Here is a 27,679-nt window from a genome sequence, read left to right as displayed (position 1 = left end):
TGAGTAAAATTTGATGCTCGATTTCGATATTTGCCCATAATTTAGGGAAAATTGCATGAAATAATTGTTTCATTTTATGGTTGCTAATCTATAATTACAACAATCAATTAGCAATCAACAACCTCTTCTTCAGCTGGCACCACATTCCGCTCTTGGTGTGGATAGTGGCTCCGGTAACTAGTTCGACGGATTCCGGCGATCCTCGCAGGTTTACGTCGAACTTTTGTAGTAACGCCGCCAGCGCCACGGTCGACTCCATGAGGGCGAATTGGTCCCCGACGCATTTTCTTGGCCCTCCTCCGAAGGGCAAGAAGGCGAAATCCGCAATGATCTGATCACATTGGATGATACAAGTTTAAATGTTTGCATAACGAGAGAGTCCTCAGACGAATAAAACCTAAATCCGACTAACAAATACTCCCTCCGTCCACTAATTCAAGGCCTACTTTCTTTTTTGGTCCGTCCACCAACTCAAGGTCTATCTATTTTTAGTAAGTTTTTATTCATATTTTAATTGGTGGGTCCCAATAAACAATACACTTTTTCTCCACTCAACTAATAAACAATATACTTTATGGGTCTCTTTCTCCACTCAACCAATAAACAATACATTTTGTGGGTCTCTTTCTCCACCCAACTAATAAAAGTATATTTTTTCTTAAAACCCGTGTTTTGCCTCCTAGGTCTTGAATTAGTGGACAGAGAGAGTATATAATAAACCACCGAATATGGATCTTGACACATCAGACAGTCTGACATTAGTTTTTGTACGGTTACAAACTAGGGTTCTGGACTCCTAGACTATTTTTCGACTAAATTGAATTAAGGAGAAGGGCTTAAATACTTCAATTTCTTAGGAAAATGGAGTTCGTATCAAAAACACGATATAGAGCTGTCAAAATTGACCTGGTTGGAAATTAGAGTTCCCAGACAAACGAGTCGTGTTTCTCAAGAACCAAATCGAGCAAAAGCCGGATTGCTAGATGAATTACCTCATTAGGATACAACGCCCCGGGGCTACGGGATGGATCAAAACCGGCCCAACCATCAACTTGGCTCGGCTTTTGCACCTGAAACCTCTCCGGCTCGAAGTCATTAGGGTTGTCCCAGAAATACGGAGACCTGTGGAGATTATACACCTGCAAAAGCAACGACCTTCGAGCCATCAACACGATGCTCGATCAATAAGATCCGGACCAACTAAGTTTGGCCGGTCTTGGTTCAAAAAACCTAGCTAGCACACTCACAGAGATGAACAAGTCCGTCCCGGCTGGAATTGAGTACCCGTCTTCATCGCCATTATAGCCACCTGCGTCGTTTAGGATGCAGTTTCAGAACATCAACCAACTCACGGGATACAAAAACTGCCGGACATTGTAAAGAAAATGCGAACAAAATGATGACCAAAACGACTTCTTCGACTTCATAGTTGGCAATGGTGATGATATGATCATCAAAAAACCTACCCGGTAACCTATCGGGTTTCAGAGACCGTCTGATGAGCAACGGAGGCTGTGGATATAATCGTAGGGCTTCCACGACAATAAGCCGCAGATACCTAAACAAAAATGAACAATCAACCACATTTTTGCATAGGTTGAGCAAATGTTTATCCAGAGAAAACCATAGCTATCAAAATCGAACACGAGCTATGATCATATAGAGGTGAAAAAAGCATGCTATAAGTTATGTTTGCTTCTTGAATTCTAACAAATATTACCAATCTTAGAAACCTTCAATCATCAATGACTTGATTATAAGCTGTTTTGTCTGCAAAATTTGAACAAAAAAAGTAGGGGGATTCGTTGCTTACTCGAGCTTTTTTATCGATTCAAACGTGATCGTCTCCTGTCCAAGCACCAAATCGATCTCTTCCTGTGCTTTCTTCATCTTGGACGGATGCTGAATCACAATGAATTCGCTGTTAAAATTATTACACAAAGCCAAGAATTGTTACCAAAAGCCAAGGATTAAACACATATTTGGATCAAGAAAATGCCATACTTGTGCTAGAAGGTAAATAGACCATGTAAGCACAGCTGCAGTCGTCTCGTGTCCGGCTATAAGCATCGTCATCAAGTCGTCCCTGAGCTGTTCAACGGAGTTACACGAGATCACTACGTTAAAGTTGTAATTTTCACACGAACTTTTAGAATAGGAATATCGGACTATTTACCTGACGATCATCAGCGTCTACTCCTCTCATGTCGACTAAAAAACGCAAAAGACTAGCATCCTGCAAACTTTCCGGTAATGTAGCAAGAAAGCATCAAATAATTTCTAATCGAAATAACAAAAAACAAATGCACGAAACTCGGGCGTACCTTGATGTTTGCATAGTCGCGTTGCTGCAGCTTCTCGACATCGGCTTCCTGCAACAAAATGCAATGAAAACCACATTTTTAGGAACAAATAGGCCTCTGCATAGTGTGACTCTCCTCACCTCTCTAGTCTCCTTCGCGTTCTTGATCAGCCCGTCGAGGCAATCGTTTATGACTTTGAGGTCACTCTGGAACTTCCTCTGTCGAGGGACGAGCCACTTCGCCAAAGGGAGCTTCCAGTAAGGTATGTAGAACGTCGAACGGTGCTCAGCCTCGAAGAGGGTACCGTACACAGCCTGCAGACGGAGCACGTTGCATCAGACGAGAGGGGGAAGAGAAGGCGAATCTGCTTCAATCCAACCAGACCTTAATCACTGGGGATTCTTTGGTGACACAGCCGAAGTCGTAGTTGAAGACACCGAGGCCGATGATGTCGAGCGCCAAGCTAGAGAACTCGGCCTCGAGATCCAGCTCTATCTTCTCCACTCCTCTTGAAGCTTCAACTTCTAAGAGCTTATCGAATTTCGAAGTCATTCTCTCGGAGCAGTCTGCAAACATTTTCGCCATAGTTTCCAAGAAAAGGGAGTGGAATCCGGGAGCGATGACTGCAGTGAAGATAACAGCAACTAAGCATTGAAAATTTCACGAAAAAACACTCAAAATACGCGTATAAAATACACCTCGTCTCCTCTGCTTCCATGTGTCGAGGTCAGCAGGTATGAGGCCTTTGCCCATTATCGGCTCCAATATATCAGCAAGAACGCCCTAGACAAACGAGGTTGCGATTCAACATCAGAACATATTAAAAAAAACGAGTTTCTTGATTAGTACTTTCGAAGATTGGGGCAACGAGAGAGGATCTGTAAAGAGGTGTGAACAGCAATGAAGGAAGGAATGGAACGAAGCATACCTTGTCGTAGGAAAAGGCATTCTCGCGAAGAATATGCCTAGCAACGATGGGATCTGAGACGACAACGAATGCTTTAGGCCCAAAGGCAAGTTTATATACTGAGCCATGCTGCAAAAACGAAACAAAAACAACCAAAACAAACAGTGGAATAGATCAGATCAGCACATGAAATCACCTATGAAAATGCATATGGTTGGGATCAGATATGAAAGCAAATGACAAAATACACACACACACACACACACAATTATGCAAACAGAAGAGGAAAAAACAAAGCAAAAGCTGATAAAATTTGGTCACACTAAAAAGCACATACATAGGAAATAATCAAAGCCATTGATCTAATGAGTTCAAAAACCTATACAACTCGACAGCAACATAGAGTCTACCTCGATGAACCAATCGAACAAGGATAAGAAGAGTGGTTTGCCAAAGAGATCCGAGACTGCGCCTTCAGCAGTAGGCATCGACAGTATCTTCCCCCCACTCAAGAAATTAGTGAGCAGATTGCTTGCATTGTCTAGCAAGTTCATCTTCTTGGTTGCTTTCGTTTCATCGGTGCTCGTGGATGATTGGCACCTGCATTTTCATTACAAACTAATTTCCTTACATCCCCTGCTTTTTTTTTTTTCCATTCACAAAATTCACTGTTTATTGTTTTTGTTTCTCACACATTGAGTAATTTCATGAACTCATCAAAAGAAATAAAAAATAAACACTTGGATTGAAATGGTATACTTAAATCATCCTGCAATAGCTTCTCCAAACAAAAAACAAAAAAAATAATCCAATTCTACAAACACTAATGGGAAAAAATCTCCATAAACTTAACAGCAAGAATTCAGCTCAAAAATACTCAAACATCAAGAAAGACTAAATCTTTACACTTTAACATACTTAAAAAGAAGTGGGCAGTTGCAAGAAAACTCCAAATTCAAAACTTCAAAAACATAAAACTAAAAAAATAATTCCAATTCTACAAACACTAATGAAAAAGCATCTCCATAAACCTAACACCAATAATTCAGCCCAAAAATAATCAAACATTACGAAAGACTAAATCTTTACACTTTAACATACTTAAAAAGAAGTGGGCATTTGCAAGAACTCATATCAATTTCAAGAAAACTCCAAATTCAAAAAAAAAAAAAAACAATTCTACAAGCACTAATGAAAAAAAATTCAGCTAAAAAATACTCAAACATCAAGAAAGACTAAATCTTTACACCAATATCACACTTTAACATACTGAAAAAGAAGTGGGCAGTTGCAAGAACTCATATGAATTGCAAGAAAACTCTAAATTCAAAACTTCAAAAGATAAAAAATGAAAAAAAAAAGATTACCTAATTGAAAGCTTTGGTTTACAACTCAAGATTGAAGCAGCTGAAGAGGAATTGAGATTCAAACGAGAGGATGGAGTTTGGAAGGGATGATGCACCATAAGACATGGATGATTGGTACAACCATTCACTGCAGACGCCATTGATGCAATCTGTGAGCTTCTGTTTCAAGTGAAGAAATTTGAATTGATATAAATAAATTTGCTGAGTGGGAGAAAGGTGGAGATTCCACCAAATATGAAAATATTATTAAGAGGATTATCCATGAAGTAAAGCTCCCAACTCAGAATTTTGTCTGCTTTCCATTTATAGTTGATATTGGGTTCTTACACATGAGTTACAGTTAGGATCTTACACACTTGTGTTTATGTCTAGACAAAAGTTCATATGAAGTTTAATTTTTATTATTCTCTCTCTCTCTATAGGCATAATATATGAATTATTATCCTAGTTTGAATGATTCTGAATATGATTCAATTAACCTCTTATATCGATACAAATGGAATTCAATATATATGTGTATATAGTAAGTTACTAAATTATTCTTGAAAATTAAAATTAGGAAGGATATGGCATGTAAATCAAAATTTGTAAGACTGCATATTTTTATAATAACTTTTTCTATATTAAAAGATGTTTTTACTAGTTAGTTGTATAAGTTCTTTAATGGAGTCAGGGGATTTTTTAGGACATTAACTTAGATTGATTTGAAAATTATGACAATAACTTTCGGACTTGTAAAAATAGGACACTAATTATTTTTTAGAGTAAAATAGGACACTAATTAATAAGAATCGTAAAAATAGGACATTTCTCAGCCGATAATTGGCTAAAAAAATGTCCTGCGGATGCAACACTTATTAGTTAGTGTCATATTTTACTCTAAACAAAAATTAGTGTCCTATTTTTACAAGTTCGAAAGTTATTGTCCTAATTTCCAAATCAATTTAAGTTATTGTCCTAAAAAACCCTCAAACTCTTCTTTAATGTATACTAGAATATAAATATTTGATTTAAGATAATTAAGATCAGTACAAGCGGAATTATTCATCATAAATTCAATCATACAAATCAAATATTTAACTAAATTAAATTGTATTATTAATCATATCCTTATATACACATCTCCTTATATACATATCATTTTCCTTTATTTAATTATTTACACACTCACACACTCACGCCATTATATTTAAAAAGGATTAATATATAGAAGTATTACTACAGCCGTTAATTTTGACAAATTCTCATAAAAAAATTAGCCGCGCGCATATATATCAAAATAGTTAGGTCAATTACATCATTACTTGTTCTCATATACACATGTACGGATATTCAACTCGACCTTTTATTTGAAAAAATAATAATAAAAATCTAAATGTCACTATAGTTTAATAGTAAAATTATAAAGTTGCAACTCAAAACTTTGTCGTTTTATCTTTATTTGATTGATAAACAAATAAACAAAGTTGGATTAATTAATATAAAGCTCGTTGAAATTTCAAAGAAAAGTTTTTTAGTACATAGTTTAGTGAAGTAGCTCTATTTGATTTGATTTCATTTGATCACGCCATGGATAAAGGAGATTTCAAAATTGTTTAATGTGAATGTGACATGACAAATTTTGGAAAATATTCACACACATTTTTGACCAATATTAAGACATGACAAATGACTCCACACTCTCATTGTGCTAACAAATTCAAGTCATGTGACCCCTTATATATAAGTGAGTTTCTAGGCTTCTTCTTCTTTCTTTCTCACACACAAAATTTAGCTATATATATTGCTACACACATGGTTTTAAATATATATACACAAACATATATGGAGAGTTAGGTTACAAAGAGATTATTCTTAAATAAGAGTTAATAATCATATTTAACCACATATAATTAATCTTGAAAAAAAAGTTCGAAATAATTTGTGATATATTATCCTTACATAAAAGGTAGTTATTTTTGTGTGCACATAAGTCAAAAGGAGATAAAATTTTTATAAAAATAATAATTGCTCAAACTTCAAAACTCATTACATTCTAGTAACAAAAATCTATATTGTTATTATTTAATTCGGAAACGAGATAACAATGCGATTGAAACTTCCTATCTCTCTCTTTAGTCATGATGGACCACTTGAACATTCTAGAAACCATACACACAAAATTCAAATAGTACTTGGACGTACCCTTTCATACACTTATATCTCAGATCATCATACGACAAGTTAAAATTTATTAAGAGTGTCAAGATTCGAATCTGAACACTCAATCACCGATAAAATTATTAAGTATTATACAGACCAATATAATTTGAAACGCATCAAATAATCTAATACAAGATTTTCGATTCTAGTTCGATTATCTACAAAATGAAACTATAAATATATAAATAAAATGAATATTAATGATGGAATGTAAGCAAAGAAAATATTTTGTCAAGTCAATGGTTCAATATATACAAGTACTACTATTCCAATGAGAAAAAGGACAAAGAAATGATGAGGTCATTGCTTTCATACTCAATTCGATTAGTTGCTTCGTGGAAGCAACATCCCTAGCTTCGAGAAAACCCACCAAACATTTCTTTTCTGCATCAAATGTTTAGGTCTTTCTTTGACTTGTTTTATGTTGAACCATTTTAGATCACAACTTTCTTTAATTACTTGAAATTTAGTGTTCCATTTTTTGGTGTCTCACTACATATTATTTTTAAATAATTATTTTTCTCAAATTTCAATTTTTTGTGTTTTAGTTTACTTTTGCACTTATTAATTAGGGTTTGTTATACCCGATTAAGGTATATAAACATTTTTTTAGCCATAGTTAATAATTTATTATTAGGATTGATAAATTCATAAGTAGGGTATATAATTTTGAAAATATTAATGTATATTTGGTTATTCTAAATTTAAATTTTTATGTAAAATTGGAGACTAAAGACCTAGTACCGTAGAGCATACGTCGTAATATTTTAAAATTTTATAAAAAGAAAAACCATATTCTAATTAATTGGATCACTAGCGTCATAAAGATAAGCTTCTTTAATCAAATAATCAAGTACATGTTGACGATTCTTTATTTTCATGTGTAACCAATCGTGGATTCATTTGTTGGTATAATAACTCGTGTCTACTAACCCCTAATATTTTTCTTATTAATAATTAATTATCTCAATAAACTCTTTCATTATCCAGTGTACCAAATTTGATATATGCATGCACTTTTTTTTTCTCATCTTTATTCTTCAATTTAACTTTTGTATGTTTCACTTTAATATTTTGTACTAATAATTAACGAGGTTTATCCTGTCAGTACAAGAAAACATGCCGGACACCGACCAAATTTACAATGGAATATTTGATTTTACGAGATATATAATCCATAGTCGGTCACGAGAACACAAAAAAAATTATAGGATACTGATCTCATCGATCAATCATCATTCATATATACAAACTGTATTTATTGTGAGAAAGTGAGAACACGAACACATAAAGTTATTCAATTATAACGAAATTTAGTGTACTAAAATGATTCGAATACAGTCTATACAGACACTGTATTCATACATCAAGATAATACATTTGTCGTATAACTAAAAAAAAACACAAAAGAAGACTTAAAAAGACCAAGACTAGCTACTAGCTTAGCTCCCCCACTATATAAATACTTCAATCCAATGACTCTAAACACCTTTCATCCTCTCATCTCTCTCTCTCCTTCTTACCATCTTTCATCTTTCTCTCTCCAAAACACATCAAGAGAGAGAGAGCTTCAACTATAGCTCTCAAAGCTCTCTATGGCTATTAGCCAAACCATGTCAAACCCTAGTGATTGGCTATTCCAACAACCCTACCAAAACAACGACTTCTCTCACATCAACCAAACCCTCCAAACTCCTCCCACCACCACCACCCCCACCGCCGCCGCCTTCTCCGCCGCCGCCGCCGCGAGGGCCAACGGCTCAAGCAGCAGCAACTTGAGCCCGGAGCAAGGCCGCGTGGCCAAGCCCGTGCGGCGGCGGTCGAGGGCCTCGCGGCGGACCCCCACCACCCTGCTCAACACGGACACCGCCAACTTCCGGGCCATGGTGCAGCACTTCACCGGCGGCCCCGCCGCCGCCGCCTCCTCCTCCGTCTCGTTCGCCGCCAGGCAGCAGCAGATCGTCCCCGGCCGCGGCCGCGGCGCCGTGAGCTACATGGATCAGCATCATGCCGCCGCCGCCGCGCCGGGCGGCTTCCACGTGCAGTATCCGAGCCAGATGTTTGTGATGGACAGCGTGCATGGCGGCGGCGGAGGAGGCGCGCCGCCGCATGCGGCGGCGGGGAGTGGGAATAGGATTAATTATGACCAGTTTATGGTTTGATCATTTGTTTGGGTGGGAAATTTGGAGATTATTGGTGCTGACTTTTCATGTAAATTCTTTTCTTCTTTTCACACTAGACTACTATGAAAAGTTATGAATCATGGTAGGTGTATTAGGGAATTTTTTTTTTATTATAATTTTTTGGCCTTTTTTTGGGGGTTTTTGGGGGTATCGTTTTGTTTAATCAAAATGTAGCATTCCTTATTGGACCTTTTTGGATCCTTTTGTTATGAAAAGAATCTTGTATGTTGTACTATATATGAAATAATTAATTGCATTGTATTTATATTTGGGGTTTGGTATTTGCTAAGTAAGTAGAGAATGGTAATTTACAATAATTTTACAAATATAGCTATGATATCTTAATATATATACTCTCTCGTTCATGAAATAAAATGTTATTGTAATTAATATTGAGAATTGTGAAAAGCAAGAGTAAATAGAGAATTATAAACGGTGAGACATATTTCAAAAATAGGCAGTAAAACTTTTTTTGTGGATGTCCAAAAAAAAAGTATATATGAAGTATAATCTCAATACATAAATTTATATTTTTATAAATATATCACATTTTATCCGTATACTGAATGAACCCTAATAATATGAAAATTTATTAATTAGGATGTGAGGATGCTATTTATCAAATCCAAAAAACACAAAGTGAACGGTGTGATATAGAAACGATCACCTACCCACCATGAGCATGCATAACGTGCCCATCATGATGTGACAATTACAATTATAGTAAGATAATTTTAATTAGAGTAAGATTTATTAATTTTCTTTCCTAATTAAAATTGTCACATTAGTGATAAGCACATTATGTTTGCCGACGGTGGGTAAGTGATCGATTTTGCGGTGTGATATGTGTTGCCGGAAATGATTGGTTTTATATAAAATAGTATATTAATATAAAGATTATTGGAGTACCTTTAGTGAATATTCATCTTTTTATTTGCGTTTAGGACTTGAATCTGATTATGGAGACTGTGTAATATGAGACCCTAAATTGTTTTTTTTTAATAATTCATCGTATAATTCATCGTACGTCAAATCATGTCAAATACATAATTAAAAAAAAACGTTTAAACAAACTAATGAACTATTTATTCACGTGGGAACATATAAAAGGGGCCACAACCACACCCCATCAATCCTAATGTATATAGTATTTCAAATTAATAATGAAGCACCTTTTTTGTATATATAAATCTAAAATACAAATGTGAACGTATATATATTTCCAATTAATAATGAAGCTCCTTTTTTGTATGTATAAATCTAAAGTACAAATGTGAATGTATTTATTTCCAATTAATAATGAAGCACCTTTTTCGTATTATATAAATCCAAAATACCAATGTGAATTGAGAAGTAACTTTTCTTAGGTAAGATTTTCTTCAACTAATTTATTAGCTATTCCACATAAATAAATAAATAAATAAATAAAATTAAAATTCATCACGATCACGAGTTTCCACGTCATAAAGCAAATGAAAACTATAAAGAAATAATTCATTCGTCCCACTTAAATAGACTGTTTTCTTTTTTTATTTTTTATTTTAACTTATTTACTAACACACTCCTATTTATTTTTAATTAACTCTAGCAATAATGAATTGTCAAAGAATAAATATGAGTATATTAGTATAATTTGATTTTCTTTCCTAATAACTCTCTTAATTTAGTGAAAACTTTCACTCCACCTAGCTATATAATTGAGACAGATGGAATAAATAAACAACAACAATAAAGGCTTGTTAAAATATTTTACCAAAAATTAAAAACTTATACTCTTTTATTTTATAATTATAAAGATTCAATTAGATTCGATCCAAATCTAATAAATCAATTCCATACCAATCTCGACCCAAAATTAACAAAATTCAATCCAATTCAATAAATGGGCCTTATGGTATATTATTAAATTAATTTTGCCAATTGAAAAGCAAAAAAATAAATTTATTTACTTAATAAAATTCTGAAATAGAATGATCAAAATAAGATTCTGCTCGGGCGGTGGCAGCAGCATCGCGGTATATTCGTTTTTCGTTTATAATTAAAGCAGCTGAAAAAAATTCAAGTAAAAAAAAATTTGCAAAAAAAAAAAAAAAAAAAAAAAGAGAAACCGCCGACGGCAGCGATGGTCGAGAGCGGTGTTGCTGCGGCGGCGGAGCAGAGACAGGCCACCACCGTGAACACAGCTGAGAGCACCAAGAGCGACGACGTGAACGGTCCTTCCTCATCTGACCGCCCAATTCGTGTCTACGCCGACGGGATCTACGATCTCTTTCACTTCGGCCACGCTCGCTCCCTCGAGCAAGCTAAAAAATCGTATGATTTTGTGCTTTGATCTTGATCTTTACTGTGCTAGTCTAATCGATTCGGTTTAGCTTTCAACTTTTGGTGGATTTGGAGATATAGCGTGGAGTTTAGGTTTTGTGAGGTGTGAGTTGTTCGAGTTTAGGTCAGTGTTGTGCTGTTGCTGTTGCTGGTGTTGGTGAAATTCTGAGAGTTCGTGGCTGTGACTCTCTGATTTTCGTTGTGATTTCGCTCCTTAGTCAACTTAATTGTTGCCGTGAGGATTGTCTTGATCTGCAGTTTGGCTAGTTCAATAGGCTTCTGTGCTTGATTTAATGATTTTTGGTTAATTGATGCTATGTATCTTTGTAGGTTTCCGAATACATACTTGCTAGTTGGATGCTGCAATGATGAGGTTACACACAAGTTCAAAGGCAAGACCGTTATGACTGAATCGGAGCGTTATGAATCCCTTCGCCATTGCAAGTTTGTTTCTTTCCGTGCTCCTTTGTGTTTGATGGTTTTCCTATGTTTATGATTGCGTAATGTTGGTTTAGGTGCTGTTGGTAGTTAGCCGTCGAGTCTGTGAATTTTCTGCATCTTCATCGTGTTAGGATGATGGAATTGATTTATTTTGTTGTGGCTAGAATGATGAAGTTGAATTTACATTTGTTTTATTTGCTTTGGCAGGTGGGTTGATGAGGTTATTCCTGATGCCCCATGGGTGATTGATCAAGAGTTCTTGGACAAGCACAATATAGATTACGTCGCTCATGATTCTCTCCCGTAAGTGTTGCTTATCAAGTAAATCCTTTTTCTAACGAGGATAAAGTAAATCTTTTTTCAACAGAATCTTGAATTAGACTCAACACTGGTTTTCAAAAATTGAATAGACATGTGAGAAGTTTGTTATCCCTTGATTCTAAGAAAATGACCTTTGGCCTACTAACATTTATTGTTCTAGTTCCAATTCTGTATTATTTTTACGTTAGCATTCTTCAAGAAAACAGGTTTACATATGGTTGTTGGTTATCAGAGGCTTTGGCTATATAGATTTTGCTACTCTAGTGTCATTTATGCACATCTGTTGATACATGAATTGGAGAAAGTCAATGCTTTATGTTCTATATTAATTTATTGAAATCTTGATCCCTGTCTTGAAAATGATGAGAGAACCTCTGCTTCTCTAGTTATATTTGCCAGAACGGTATTGGTTTGTACTGTATATCCTATTTCATAATTTTGACCCTAAATGGATGTAATCTTTTCTTGCAGTTATGCTGATGCAAGTGGAGCTGGCAATGATGTTTATGAATTTGTAAGCATGATTCTGCTTAAAGCTCCTGACGTTTTTTTTTCATAATATTACAATCTTATTCTACGTAGTTAATTGATGATGTTTCTTTTTCCACTTAGTTGACACTTGGTTTTAACTACTTCTGGTGTAGGTCAAAGCTGTGGGGAGGTTTAAAGAGACCAAAAGGACTGATGGGATTTCAACATCTGACATCATTATGAGGATAGTGAAGGATTATAACCAATATGTGATGCGCAATTTGGACCGTGGATATTCAAGAAAGGAGCTTAATCTTAGCTATGTCAAGGCATGATTCGCCTCATTCCCTCTGAATTGATCTGTACTACTTAAGATTGTGGTATGTTCTCATTTCGAAAATTCACAGTTTTGTTTCATTTTTGCAGGAAAAGCGACTAAGGGTAAATATGCGACTAAGGAAGCTGCAAGAGAAAGTTAAGGAGCATCAAGAAAAGGTTGGAGAGAAGGTACAGCTATCCAATCCTAGGGAAAACAAATCGTTTCTGTAAAAATGATTGATGTTTGTGTTCATAACCTTATAAGCATCATCCATCTATCTTTAATTTTCTCTCCCTAAGTATGAAATTCTCTATAACTCACAATTCTCTCTCTAAGCTTATAAGGTTATAAGCTCTTGAGGCTACTTATAAGTTCTCTAAACTTAGCTTAGGCTAACACCCCCTTAGTCATGCAACATAAACTTAATTCAATTCGTGCATATTGTTTGTACTTACCAATCAGAAGATTTACTTCAAGTCAAGAATAGCTATTCCATTAGTTACATATTCCTTGTGTTTACCAAGATTTAATGTTTTTGTTATTTCTTTCCCATCACCTTCCCTGTCCTAAGTTCATTTGTTCCTAATTGTACCAATCACTTTATTATGATTTACTGACTAGTATCTATGATTTGTCGTCCTACCCAATTTGCATTTGCACTTGTGCATTTCTTATTGGTTCATATCACGTGTCATGCACGACTTCATTTTCAAGTTCCTCTCTCTCAGATACAAACAGTTGCAAAAACTGCTACGATTCACCGGAACATGTGGGTTGAAAACGCCGACAGAATGGTTGCTGGATTCCTCGAGATGTTTGAGGAACGTTGTCACAAAATGGTGAGCTGTACTCACCACCAATACTCTCTATGTTCCACGCCAAGGCGTATTCATATTCCTTCCAGCCATTCTCAATTTTTTTTTTCCGCTTCCATTTCTCAGGGAACCGCCATTAGGGATCGCATTCAAGAGAGTCTAAGGGGACAGAATGCACGGGGCTTATTGGACTACGGCGAAGAAGGCGAAGGCGACGACGAAGAGTACTACTATGATTCCGAGGAAGAGTACTATGATGATGATGGATACTATGACAGTGATGAGAAATGACTGGCCTTGTACATTCAGCTGTGAGTAATTGTACCGTGTGCTGCTTGTTGCCAACTCTTGTGTTGTCTGACTTTTCATGAAATATTATAGGTGAATTAATCTGTTTGATTTATCAGCTGTTGCTGGCAGTTTGAGATTTTGGTTTGTTGATTGATTTTCCTTTTGATTTTTTTTTTCTTGGTGTGATTATAGTTGCCAGTATATATAGCTTATTACTGGGATTAGAACAGCAATGAATCCAAATGTACCAATGTTAACACTGTGGAAGAATCTCTCTCTCTCTCTCTCTCTATATATATATATATATATATACATACATACATGTGTGTTTCTTTCTTTTTATCAACTGAGTTATAATAAGGGATTTAAAAATATAATTTTTTGTTATCCTCTTTTTTTCATGATAAATTTATCAACGGAATAGAACACAACAAACAAATATTATTGTCAAGATTTACTACCTTTAAAAACTAAACAAAAACAAAGACTAATATTAAAAATGTAATCTACACATGAGTAAGCAATGAGCTGCTCATGATCTACCTACTGTAGAGATGTCCAAACAAATGATGGGTTATCTCTCAACACTCACTTTTCATTCCTTGTGAAACTTCCTCTCTCAACAACTGAAATGTATAAATAGGCCCTCGTTTCCTCAAGCCTTATATATAATACGAAGTAGACGAAGCCGGTGAATGGAAAATCCCGGCCCCACAGGTGCACGGCGACGTCAGGCTCTCGAAGGCCCCACAGCTTTGTCGCGGACTTCCTCTGCTGCGTCGCATGTGCAGCCGGAATTAGCAAAGTGATCAAAGCGAGGAGAATGTTTAATCCTCGCGGCAATCACATTGCTAATTCCGCCTGCAGCGCATGTTGCGCAACAGAAGGAGTCCTCGACAAAGCCTCGTTTGTTTATATGTAAAAATCTCTCAAGTTAAATAATATACTACACTTCTCAAATTCTCTCCGCATCTTTGACTTTTCTGCTCTTCACTCTACTTCAATAGCTAGAGTAGCAATTTGCGGGTAAAAATATAATAATTTTATTATACTATTAGTTTATTGCCATCCTCTCTACAAAAATAATTTTATTATATTAGTTTGTTATCATCTCCATCTCTAAAAACCTCCCTATATATACATCCTCCCAAATATCAAATATTGCATATCTCTATTGAAGACTGTTTTCGTCGCCGCAGGTGCAGCTCATGTGGGCCATGTCCGTGGCTCTGATCTACGAGGCGATCAAAAGGCTCGTCACGAAGCAAACAGAAGTGAACGGCCGGCTCATGTTGGGAATCGCCATAGCCATAGCCATGAAGAAGGCGAAGTGGTACCAAGAACCCTAATCTCGAGTTGTACATCGCGTAGGTGTCGACCATGAGGAAACGAGGGCTATTGAGAAAGAGAGAAAAGCTGTATGAGGAAGAATATGCTAAGTTCTAGAGAGAGATGAAGATGAAGAAGGAGTCCTATTAATAGAGAGAGAAGGCTGAAACATAATTTTCACATGCTTGTGTTTGTTAGAGAGAGAGAGAGAGATGAAGAAGAGGGAGTGTGTTTGAGTGTGGTGTGCAAATGAGAGGTATTTAAAGGGAAACGTTGATATACATATTTGATGAAAATAGAGGCCTCATTTAATCCTCATTCTTTCTCTTCTTTTCACCTAAGAAATATCTACATTTTGGGATTTCTAATTTTTTTAGGTAGTGTATAAATATCTACATATCTTTACGGCCTCGCAAAATGCAAGAAAAAAATAATTAGTTACTCAATATGCCATCAATTTTAATTTCAAGCATGAATTATAGACGGTTTAAATTATAAATGTGGAGCAAATGAAAAGGGGGATGATTCAAAAGATTTAAAGAGAGGATTGTTGTTATTATTACATAATTGAAAAATATAATTAATAATAATTAGAAGAAATAGTCAAAAAGAAATGAGTTGCTACACATCGTGGTCATCTCTTCTCATTTTGATATGATTCCACCAACACTTTTTAGAGCATCCGCATTGGTGTTACATGATAGCTTACATGATAGTTTACTTTATGAGGGGGGACCACATGGTGTAAAGAGACTGCATTGAGGTTACATGATAACTTACATGATAGTTTTAGTTAAAATTCATTATATTCAAATTTTTCTTTTTTTTTCAAAGGTTTAAAGGGCTACACGATAGAACGTGTAGCCGTTGCAGATGCTCTTATTACTTTGTCATAGTTTTGCCTCTTCTCTTACTACACTTATTTCCTCTCAACAAACACATTTATTTCCTCTCAATAAATAAGGACTTCTTATTTGACCTTATTTGGCAAATATTAATTCCTAGCTGTTGTATCCACAAGTATTTCGCAAGTATATTTGACATGCATGTGATCAAGAATATATATATATATATATAGGGATGGGCTACAATAAAAACACTCTTAAGTGTATAAAATATAAACGTTTCTTAATGTACGAATTTTATGTAGAACACCTATGAATTTATCCAACAGAGTTACGAATTGCGAAAAATAAATTTCATCCAACAGGGTTACGAATCAACCGTAGATCTTGATGATCTAAGGGCTGAAAATCATTTATATTTTATACACTTAAGAGTGTTTTTATTCTAGCCCTCCCCTTTATATATATATATATATATATATATATATATATATATATATATATAATATCGAGTTTAAACATACATATAGCCCATACCAAAACCTTGCGCAAGATCATACCACAACATATTACTCACGGTCGTTCAAACACTAATTGTATTAATTAAAACAATTCCCAAAAATTGAACAAAACACATGAATCACAAATTTACTATTAATTTTTAGTTTACAAATATTTCATATGTTATTTCAGGACAAACACACGTGGTAATCGATGGTCAATGAGCACACAACATTGATTAATATTACGACATTAGTCTATTTCCAGCAATATTTTATTTAGATGTTCATAATTCTTTTAAGCTTGTTCAAAATGTTTTCTGTTAAATATTTTATGCCAGCAAGAAAAATTTGAATAAGCTTTTCGCATAATCTTCATAAAATTATGAATATTCTAGTTAAAAGTCTGATTATTGATACCTGATTGAAAATTGTAAAAATTTTTATATATAAAATTTTTCGAACAAGCTTTAAAAAAATACGAACATCAAACTAAAATATTCGATTTTTTTTTGTTGATGTAAAATATTTAACATAAAACATTTCGAATAAGCGTAACAAAATTACGAAAATCTAAATAAAATATTCAAAATTTCTTGCTGATATAAAAAACTTTTTTTGATAAAATATTTAAATCACCCTGCTATAACACGTTAAACCTAAAAGGAAGACAAAAAAAAAAAGATTCAAAGATATCAATTAATAACTACCCAATAAAAAATAAGATTTGTTTTAGATAGACCACTATAAATAGACGGTTACAATATTTCATATTGTTCTAATTGCTTAACGTTGATCAAAAAAGAGTTTATTATGGCGAAACTATTGAAGACCCTTCTCGTCGCCGCCGCGATCATATTGTTCTTGTTTCCGGCGGCGGTGATTGCCGACTGCACCTGCGAGGCGGAGGCGGAGGACCGCAACGAAGCCTTAGCGCTCAAATACAAGCTGGCGGCGCTAGCATCGATTCTGGTGGCGGGCGCGGTCGGCGTGTGCCTCCCCGTGGCGGCGAAGCGGTTTCCGGCGCTGAGCCCGACGAGCAGCCTCTTCTTCGTGGTGAAGGCCTTCGCCGGCGGCGTGATCCTATCGACGGGGTTCATACACGTGCTGCCGGACGCCTTCGAGAACCTGACGTCGCCGTGCATCCCGGAGCACCCGTGGGGGGATTTTCCGTTCACCGGGTTCGTCGCGATGGTGGCCGCGATCGGGACGCTGATGGTGGAAAGTTACGCGACGTCGTATTATACGCGGCGGGCGAATGTGAAGGAGGCCATGAAGGACTGCTGCGGTGGCGACGAGGAGATGTTGACTGTTCACACCCATGCAACGCACGGCCATGCACACGGGTCAGTGCCGTCGGAGGAGTCGGATTCCGACGACGCCAAGCTTCTCCGCCACCGTGTCATCTCACAGGTGATTTTTCCGATTAGGGTTTATAATTTTGATAGTCATATAATGATGAATTATTTGGATCGATTAATTTATAATTAAGATATATAATACTTCTTCCATGCTACGAAGCATGAGTTGTGTTTCTTTTTAGGCCGTCTCATGAAACCAAAAGAAACAACTCATATTATAATTATACTCGAGTTTATTTATTTTTACTTCTACTTCGTGTTATAAATTCCTTATTTTATATGGATACACATAATTCTAATAAATATATTTCCTCATTCTTTAGGTGTTGGAGTTGGGAATTATTGTACATTCTGTGATTATTGGAATAGCTTTAGGGGCTTCACAAAGTCCTAAGACAATAAAGCCCTTAATTGCAGCTCTCTCTTTCCATCAATTTTTCGAAGGCCTTGGTCTTGGTGGATGCATAACTCAGGTATATATTAATATATATATATATATATATATATATATATATACATGTTCGATAAAATATATCTATATATATAGAGGAATGTTATGCTACATAACTTATGTGAGCACTTTACGTTAGCATTATTTTTTTTTATTTTAGACATTTATTTTTATTCTAATACTTCATAAATTATCATTAGGATCATTAATTTTATAAATAACAAAAAATCAAAGTCCGATTTGTTCATATATATATTCATTCGATCTTTTTGGTTGTTTGTAGGCAAAGTTTCATGTACGTGCAGTAATAATAATGACGATTTTCTTCTCACTTACAACACCATCAGGTATCGCTATAGGTATTGGAATAGCCAATATTTATAGCGAGACGAGCACGACGGCTCTCATCATCGAAGGCGTCTTCAATTCTGCATCGGCCGGCATCTTGATATACATGGCCTTGGTCGATCTTCTCTCCGCGGATTTCATGAGCCCTAAACTCCAAAACAATGGGAAGCTTCAATTAGCTGCAAATTTGTCACTTCTCATTGGGGCAGGGGCTATGTCTCTTCTAGCCAAATGGGCTTAAACTTCTGTATTTTTATTTTCTAGATTAGCAAATTCACCCTTAATTTTGGCCAAACTGGCTTATTTAATTTTTAGGATAGTTTGTCATCTTTGTTCTTATTCACTAATGTATTTTTTAGTTGATTCTTATTCATTATTATTAGTTTGTCATCTTTAGCTTATTCACTAGTATTTTTTACTTGATTAATTCTTATTCATTATTATTAGTTTGTCATCTTAATTTTTATTCACTAGATTAGCAAATTCACCCTTAATCTCCCACAACCATGTTAATTAACCATATTTTAGATTTTGTTGTGATTTGTTAATACGATGGTTATAGTCATAATTTATGAAGACATAAGACAAAAAAATTAAAAGAAATACTAAGATGGACTATTGACATAGTGTTCACTGTTTGACAATAGATTCTCACACATGAATGCAGTATATCGATCCTTATATATACTACAAAAAGTAATTGAAACTTTATAGTCCTAAATATAGTTGGTAAGCTATTAAGAATTCGGCTCGAAAGAATTCTGTTCAAGCTCGTTTAGTGAAAACTAACTCGAACCTCCGACCTATTGATTGGAGGTGAAGCACTGCACTTCATCGTCATTTAGCCTGAAAATATAAAGTCTTATTAAATACAATTTATATTTATATACTATATTTTTAGTAATAATTGTATGAAGTCTCTATTTAACTATATTTGTTATAAAAAAAATATTTTAAATATAAATATAAATTTAGAAAGTTTAAGCTTGATTAAAAGCCCATGAACCTCGAACGGTAAATAAAATTCAGAATTTAATTAAAAAATAATTAAAATAATTAAATTGAGTATAAAAATATTCGACTCGGCCCGGCTCGGCTCAATTACACCTAATATTATATATATGAGAATCATTTGACACGATCTTTTTTCTTTTAATCCATTGACACGATCTTGATATTAGAATTTTTTTCTGCAACGATCCACCAAACTTAAACGGAAAGCATGGTTTTTGCCTTCGGAAGAAAAGGGAAGCTTAAACAAGATACCACTAATATAATAATCTTCATGTACCCTTCAACAACAAAAAAAATAATAAAAAATAAAAATAAAAGATCTTCATGCATGTATATGCCAACTTATAATTAATATGACAGCTATAATCCGATAAAAACCTCCTAGAAAAATTCGTTACCAAAAGAACATTTTAATTAATAAAATTGTCAATAAAATACCCCTGAAAATGAAATTAATTCCCATCTTAAAATAATACATGAAGTCGGTTGAAATTTCACATTATGTTGACATAGTTGACTGTAGGTTATGTAAATTATTAAAATACAATTGAATTTAACCAATAATACTTTACAAGATTACATGAATTTAGCTGGCTTATTGAGTCATTGTTGACCGATGTTTCTTAAAAGATTGATAATTAATTATTTATTGAAAAATTACTAACAATTGTTAAAGAATTAATTTCGAATGTGATTAATATTCTCTTAAACGTGTCAGTCTCAAGGTGAATTTGAACCAAGTCGCTGAAAAGTATTTATAATTCAATTTAAAAGTTCAGAGAATTTTAAATTACTTGATAATGTTAGACAACTTTTTGAAATTACTCCCTCAGAAAAAGAAAAAAAATACTCCATCCGTCTCAGCCCAATAGGCTCATTTCTTTTTGGCACGGATAAATCTCTCAAAAGTAATCTTAACTTTAAATTTGAGCTAAAATAATAAAAAGTGAGATAAAATGATCATACAACAGATCACCTATATTAAGTTGGGCCCACGAAAAAATTTACACCCCCTCAAATTTAATCATAAATTTATACCCCCTTAAATCTAATCCTAAATTTATAAAATAGATAATGAAAAATAGGATAACTGCTGTGTGCAATTGTAAAATAGGAGTTAAAAATAATTTAGGGAAGACTTTAGGAGTATTTTTAGGAGTAAAATTTTGAGAGATCTGTTGTGGATGCTCTAAGAAACTTACTTTTTAGGAGTAAAGTGGTGTGGTCCACACCAATTAAATTTATTTTCTTTACTCAAAATAAAAAACGAGTCTATTGGAATGTGACGTCTCAAAAAGAAAAACGAGCCTATTAGAGTGGGACAGAAGGAGTGGTATATTTTTTTTAGAATAGTAAACGTTTAAATATTATAATGATTTGATATATCATAGCTATAGATAAGTGCTATTATAAAGTCAACTGATTTATATGAATCTGATAGCTCTTCGTGTACGGATAAGCCACCCAATGTGCCCCACAAACAATATTCTTTTTTTCTTCTTAATTTTTTTTTTCAAAAGACCATTATATCTTTTGCCAAATAGAAATAATCTAATCAATAAATATATCTTATTGTATGTAAAAATATGAAATTTATATATAAAAAAATTTCTACAAAAATACTATAAAAATAAAAAATAATCACACAGATAAACTATTAAGATAGTCCCTTTTAGTTTAAAGTACATTTTCACCCTAATTAATTCACCTGAATTGCTCTGATTCGCGACTAGCCCCAACCAGATGGTGAAAATTAACGACTGAAAAATCGCCATCATCAATTTTCCGTCCTTAACCACAATTGATTGTATTCACGTACCTCTTGTAACTTCAAAAAAAAAAAAAGTAAAAATTGATATATTAATTAGCATTAATCCTATACTTTTTTTTGTTCCCTCATTTGTGGGTATTATTTTTATTCCATTTGTATTTTTAGCTAGCGTACATTTTTCTCAAATTAATAGAAGGTCAGTCTTAGTCATATATATCTGCATGTGTGAACATTATCACATGTTGGTATGGTATTATTGACTTTGACTTGAACAAAACAAAAATATACTGTAGTACATATATACCAAACTTGATATTAATATTAATATACACGTTTGAATTAATTGTTGTAGATATCAATCTCAGTAGATTTCTTTGCTAAGTCAATGTCTTAAATAATGTCGACATTCTTACTCCACTCTCTACACTAAATTTCACTTCTTCAACACAATAGTCAACACTAAATACACCAATTTATTAAATGTAACAAAAAACCAACCAAATTTAATTAATCATGTTGTCATCATGTTTTCAGCCTCAGTAACAAATACAGATCGTGGCGAAAATTTAACGTTCGAATTTTATGCAATCCCTATATATACACATATATAGAAGCAAAGAAATTTCAAAAAAAAAAAATTACACACTAAATATTAATCCATTAATTGATTATGGCGAAATCGGCATTTTCTTCAATGAAATTAGCATTCCTCGCGGCGGCGGCGATGCTGCCGGCGGCGGCGCTCGCCGGGTGCACGTGCGAGGCCGACGAGGAGGATCGCGACAAGACGCTGGCGCTGAAATACAAGATGGCGGCGCTGGCGTCGATCCTGGCGGCGGGCGCCGCCGGCGTGTGCCTCCCGGTGGCGGCGAAGCGGATTCCGGCGCTGAGCCCGGAGAGAAGCCTTTTCTTCGTGGTGAAGGCGTTCGCCGCCGGCGTGATCCTGTCGACGGGGTTCATACACGTGCTGCCGGACGCCTTCGAGAGCCTGACGTCGCCGTGCATCCCCGAGCACCCGTGGGGGGACTTTCCGTTCACCGGCTTCGTCGCGATGGTGGCGGCCATCGGGACGCTCATGGTGGATACCTACGCCACGTCGTACTACGGCCGGCGGTCGAGGGTGAAGGCGGCGGATGGCGGCCACGACGACGAGGAGAGGGCGGTGCCGGTCCATACCCACGCCGTGCACGGCCATTCGCACGGCGCGGTGTCGTTGGAGGCCGTTTCCGGTGACACGGAGCTTCTTCGGCACCGTGTCATCTCACAGGTGTGTGCACTTTTTTTTTAAAATGAGAATTAAGATCATATGCATAGACACCTAAAATTGATCATAAATATGATGTTGTTTAATCCAATCATCGCTTATTCATGAATTTCATGGATTTGTGAATGTATTCTTAGTTCTAATTATACGGATGATTCCCATTAGATAATATTTTCATTAATTGTTTGCTATGAATCCCATTTGATAATACCTAACCTATTTAATGGTCTATGATAATATTTTTCATTAGTTGTTTGCTTTTTCTTAGGAATAAATTGCCGTAAAATACACGAATTTTTAACAAATTCTATTTTTTTTTCCCATTATATTGAAAATTTGAAAAAAAATACACCACTTTTGTATTTTTTCTAATTTTTCCCACGGGTATGAAATACCCCAAATAGAAGCTGATTTTCAGGCTTTTGACTTAGATTTTTTGATACTTAAGCGTGAGGAATTTTTAATTTATAGATATATCAATTTTATTATGTCACCTCACGCTAATTAGGTATCAAAAAGTCTAAGTCAAAAACTGTAAAATCATCTTCTATTTGAAGGTATTTTCATACCCGTGTGAAAAATCAGAAAAAATCGAAAGACGACTTTAATTTTGTAATACCTTATGTAATACGGCACGCAAAAAGTCGAGTTTCAGCTATTTTTACCCCTATTGTCCAAACCTATATGATTAATTGCCAACAATTTCAACTATTTGGAAAATAAAACGTGGACTAGCTATTACTACAGTTAAAATACCAAGAATCTTGATAAAAGGAAATCAAAATATCAAAAGTCCATAAGTTTCATTTATTTTCTTTTAATATCCATACTTACCTTTGATTTATTTTTCTCATTTTCAAGGTGTTGGAGTTGGGAATTATTGTACATTCTGTGATTATTGGAATTGCATTAGGAGCTTCGGAAAGTCCAAAAACAATAAAGCCTTTGATTGCGGCATTGACCTTTCATCAATTTTTCGAAGGCATTGGTCTTGGAGGATGCATTACTCAGGTATATATTTATCATAATATATATAAAATGATTCACACAAAAATATACTAATGATTCACATAATATATAAATATACTAATCAGACACTCTTTTGTTTTGTAGGCAAAGTTTAATGCACGTGCGGTAGCGATAATGGCGGTCTTTTTCTCACTCACAACGCCCATAGGTATCGCGATAGGTATTGGAATAACTAACATCTACAGTGAGACGAGCCCGACGGCTCTCATCGTCGAGGGCGTCTTCAATTCAGCGTCGGCCGGCATCTTGATATACATGGCATTGGTCGATCTTCTCTCGGCCGATTTCATGAGCCCGAAACTCCAAAATAATGGAAAGCTTCAATTAGGGGCAAATGTGTCACTTCTTATTGGGGCAGGGTGTATGTCCCTTTTGGCCAAATGGGCTTAAATTAGGAATTATTTTGTAATATTATTCGAATATTCGATTTTGTTGCATTTTTATGCAATTTAATTGATTGTTGAGTTGAATTGATTGTATGTGAATATCATAGTTTGTGGCTCTCTAATTTTTTTTTTTTTTTTTTATCATAGTTTGTGTGTGAGTAATTTGTGACTGCACTATTAAGTTTCAAATTTGGCATAAACTTTCGTCTTTGACTTTGTTTTCAAATATAAAATGGAAGTTAAATAGAAATAAGATTTAGAAAGCAAAATACAGATGGAGATCCAATTGAAGAATTTGATTTTCTTTTGTCAAAAAAATAAAAAAACACAATTTTGATATTTTAACTAAAGATCTCTTCTTGAATCTGATTTTTTTCAGTTCATGATCATCAATCTCGCCATCCTTGACGAGGGTGACGATTACATGAATTTCAGCAAACGAGTCGCCGTTTCAAAATTGGGAATGGAGGCAGACGATGCCCTAGCTATGAACTTGGATTCAAGCTGCACAATTTATCTGACATTGGGAAGGATGAATATGCACGATGATGGAGAAGAAAAGTAATGGCGATGAAGAAAAAATACAAACGGCGCTGTTGAAGGTTGCATAAATTAGGGTTGCACAATGTTTTAATTCTGTAATGATTGAATTTATTTATTATTTTATATTAATTACTTTTCTTTTAACTGAAGCTAAAGTAATTTCCAAAGTTTTGGGCTTTTCATTTTGGACCACTTAAGTATGGACTTCGAACACAAAGTTTGAATTTAAATTAGTGCAATTTTTTATAGAGTTTAAAATTATTTAAGGCCACTATCTTAGGGCTATTTGCAAAATAGGCCACTATTTTTCGGACTTGCAAAAATAGGTCAATTATTTTAGTTTTTGGCATTTTTAGGCCACATTTGAGCTCAATTCAGCATTTATAGGCTACTTTTGGGGTCAAAATGTGGCCCAAAATAGCCTGATTGGGTACACATGTGGCCTAAAAATACCAAAAACTAAAATAATTGGCCTATTTTTGCAAGTCCGAAAAATAGTGGCCTATTTTTGCAAATAACCCTTAGATAATGGCCTTAAATAAATTTAAACTCATTTTTTATATATAGCATCCATTTTATTCACTTTAGCCCATTAGCCTTTATTTATTAAATCATTAAAAATATTTATCAATTTACTATTTTATTCATGTAGCCTTCAATTTTAAATTTTAATAAAACATTACTTAATCACACTTCTAAAGCCTTAAAAATCTAAACGATGAACTGAACTTTAATAATACATTATTTAATAACACTTCTAAGCTTTAGAAATCTAAATAATTAACTAAATTTTAATAAACTTTATATGAAGCGTGCGCATCATTAGTGCTACAGTTCATAGGGTGGCGACTCAGCCGGAATGATGAGGTGGCCAGTCCGGTGGTAAACCTCTTATTGGTGGCCACCAGAATCATTACATGGTTGATTGCCATTTTCTATTTGTTGCGGAGGAGGCCGTGGCGGTTGAATCCCCGATTTGTTGGCGGGTTGTTTGCATGTATTGCTGGACTTGCTACGTCGATATTAGCCACATTTTCGAGGGAGATCGGACGAGTGTACATTGTCCGCCGCACCTGGAGATACTTTTTTGTGACTGACAACTTATGGAGGGAGTTCGGCATCATATCGACGGGATTCCTGGCTTGCTCGTTTTACCGTGGCGACGTCTTGGTAGTTATATTATCATAATTAGAAATTAAAATTGGTAAATTATTTGTATTATATAAAATAGCTCTAATCAATGAAGATGAATTCATTTTATAGTCGGAGACCTATCAAATGAATGACCAAGATCTTGACAAAAAAAATAATCTAATGATCATTATTATCTATTTAAATTTTTCATCAAAATATCTAAATCTTCTTTCTTTCAAATTTTCTATTAGTCTAGAAAGAGTTTTTGAAACTTTTAATTACTTTTCATAGATCTGTATTTCACAACATATTTTTATCGAGGCGTTAATTGGTCGTAAATCCACAAACTATTAGTGAATTTCAGTATTTTTTCAACTCTATAAAGTTGTAATGTAAATACATAAACTTTAATTTATGGCGCAATTTGCCCTGAATCTTAGTTTCACCCAAATCAAAATTGATCCGACAAAATTAAAGGAGATAAAATATACACACATTATATTAAAATAACTTATACTACAAAATTATACTAAAATATACACAATAATATATATATATATATATATATATATGTGTGTGTGTGTGTGTGTATTTGTGAGTGTTAATATACTCTATCTATTTCGACTGTTTTTATATTTAATGAATATAATGCTTAATTTTAAAATTTGTATTTTGATAAAATAATACTGCATCAGGTAAGGAATTCCTTAACCTTATCACTGCACGAGCACACCCTGAGGATCGTGGCATCGCGCCTCTGTAGAGTTCCCTTAATCTCCCACCTTTAAGTTCAAAACGACTCTCCACTAACTATAAAAGAGGAGTTCTTTGAAAGACGAAGGGGATATGATTATTAATAATGGGATATGATTATAAAAGAGGAGTTCTTTGAAAGTTGTGAAAAAAGTAAAAAAAATAATAAATAAATAAATGAGATATTATTAATAATGGGATATGATTTAAAAATAAAAATAATTTTTTGTAGAAACAAGCCAAAAAAGAAAATTATAACTTATAGTAAGTTATTTGAAAGACGAAGGGGAGTATTATATTTTCAAATGATAACAATGAATCTTGGAATAAAACATATATTACTACGTATTAATAAAAGTACAAATGTTTAGTCAAATTTGGATCGAGTACTAAGAACACAATGTTCAGAAATTAATGTACTGTATTCACAAAAAATATTACAGACACCCAAACAGTAAAAAAAAAATTCAGTAAACAAAGAGATTTAGAGTTCATATCACATCGCTTCTCTTCCTTATAATAATAATAATAATAATGAATTTAACAAATGAACATTATCATGCCACTAATTACCTGTATAATGAAAATTCTTATGACCTCAAGAAAACTGATACCTCATCAATGATGTATGATTAATCCTTAAATTATTTTATTATAAATAAGGCTGTTTTATTACTTTGGGAGAATGCTGTTATTAATCACAAAACATGATATTTAATCTGAATTTCAATATTTAAACATTCTTGTGAAATACATGCCCGTTTTGTTTTAAAAACCATGAGGGGATGCAATTTGTAGGCAAAGTTTAATGCACGTGCTGTAGCGATAATGGCGATCTTTTTTTCACTCACAACGCCCATAGGTATCGCGATAGGTGTTGGAATAACTAACATCTACAGTGAGACGAGCCCGACGGCTCTCATCGTCGAGGGCGTCGGCCGGCATCTTGATATACATGGCATTGGTCGATCTTCTCTCGGCCGATTTCATGAGCCCGAAACTCCAAAAT

General features: G+C 34.5%; 5 protein-coding genes across 6 annotated transcripts; 4 read left to right on the top strand and 1 right to left on the bottom strand.

Annotated features, from left to right (window-relative positions):
• LOC131009448 (cytochrome P450 97B2, chloroplastic) lies at window positions 1-5,032 on the bottom strand. Its single transcript, XM_057936776.1, has 14 exons — window positions 4,578-5,032; window positions 3,621-3,810; window positions 3,232-3,339; window positions 3,002-3,086; window positions 2,688-2,926; window positions 2,444-2,617; window positions 2,325-2,372; window positions 2,177-2,236; window positions 2,005-2,091; window positions 1,814-1,902; window positions 1,467-1,558; window positions 1,248-1,309; window positions 993-1,139; window positions 1-331 (listed from the first exon to the last, which is right to left on the bottom strand). Exons 1-14 carry the CDS (start codon window positions 4,715-4,717, stop codon window positions 104-106), a joined length of 1,749 nt encoding a protein of 582 aa, XP_057792759.1. The 5' UTR covers window positions 4,718-5,032; the 3' UTR covers window positions 1-103.
• Window positions 5,033-8,072: 3,040 nt separating this feature from the next.
• Window positions 8,073-9,227, top strand: LOC131009471 (VQ motif-containing protein 22). Its single transcript, XM_057936815.1, has one exon. The coding sequence runs from the start codon at window positions 8,375-8,377 to the stop codon at window positions 8,939-8,941; it is 567 nt and encodes a 188-aa protein (XP_057792798.1). The 5' UTR covers window positions 8,073-8,374; the 3' UTR covers window positions 8,942-9,227.
• Window positions 9,228-10,918: 1,691 nt separating this feature from the next.
• Window positions 10,919-14,226, top strand: LOC131009465 (choline-phosphate cytidylyltransferase 2-like). Of its 2 annotated transcripts, XM_057936807.1 has the most exons (8): window positions 10,919-11,275; window positions 11,615-11,728; window positions 11,933-12,028; window positions 12,518-12,560; window positions 12,691-12,846; window positions 12,944-13,024; window positions 13,565-13,675; window positions 13,778-14,226. In XM_057936807.1, exons 1-8 carry the CDS (start codon window positions 11,085-11,087, stop codon window positions 13,940-13,942), a joined length of 957 nt encoding a protein of 318 aa, XP_057792790.1. In that variant the 5' UTR covers window positions 10,919-11,084; the 3' UTR covers window positions 13,943-14,226. The 2 variants fall into 2 exon arrangements, with proteins under 2 accessions (XP_057792790.1, XP_057792789.1); XM_057936806.1 differs by having other exon boundaries at window positions 13,565-14,226.
• Window positions 14,227-17,413: 3,187 nt separating this feature from the next.
• On the top strand, window positions 17,414-19,158 carry LOC131009466 (zinc transporter 8-like). Its single transcript, XM_057936808.1, has 3 exons — window positions 17,414-18,029; window positions 18,301-18,450; window positions 18,712-19,158. The coding sequence occupies exons 1-3, from the start codon at window positions 17,430-17,432 to the stop codon at window positions 19,015-19,017; spliced, it is 1,056 nt and encodes a 351-aa protein (XP_057792791.1). The 5' UTR covers window positions 17,414-17,429; the 3' UTR covers window positions 19,018-19,158.
• Window positions 19,159-22,071: 2,913 nt separating this feature from the next.
• On the top strand, window positions 22,072-24,309 carry LOC131009467 (zinc transporter 8-like). The gene is made up of 3 exons (XM_057936809.1): window positions 22,072-22,828; window positions 23,687-23,836; window positions 23,939-24,309. Exons 1-3 carry the CDS (start codon window positions 22,232-22,234, stop codon window positions 24,242-24,244), a joined length of 1,053 nt encoding a protein of 350 aa, XP_057792792.1. The 5' UTR covers window positions 22,072-22,231; the 3' UTR covers window positions 24,245-24,309.
• The last annotated feature ends 3,370 nt before the right edge of the window (window positions 24,310-27,679 follow it).

This window comes from Salvia miltiorrhiza, chromosome 2 (assembly GCF_028751815.1).
Source record: "Salvia miltiorrhiza cultivar Shanhuang (shh) chromosome 2, IMPLAD_Smil_shh, whole genome shotgun sequence".
NCBI lineage: Eukaryota > Viridiplantae > Streptophyta > Magnoliopsida > Lamiales > Lamiaceae > Salvia > Salvia miltiorrhiza.
The sequence above is the reverse complement of the archived record's forward strand: the minus strand, read 5'-3'. Positions and strand labels throughout refer to the sequence as shown.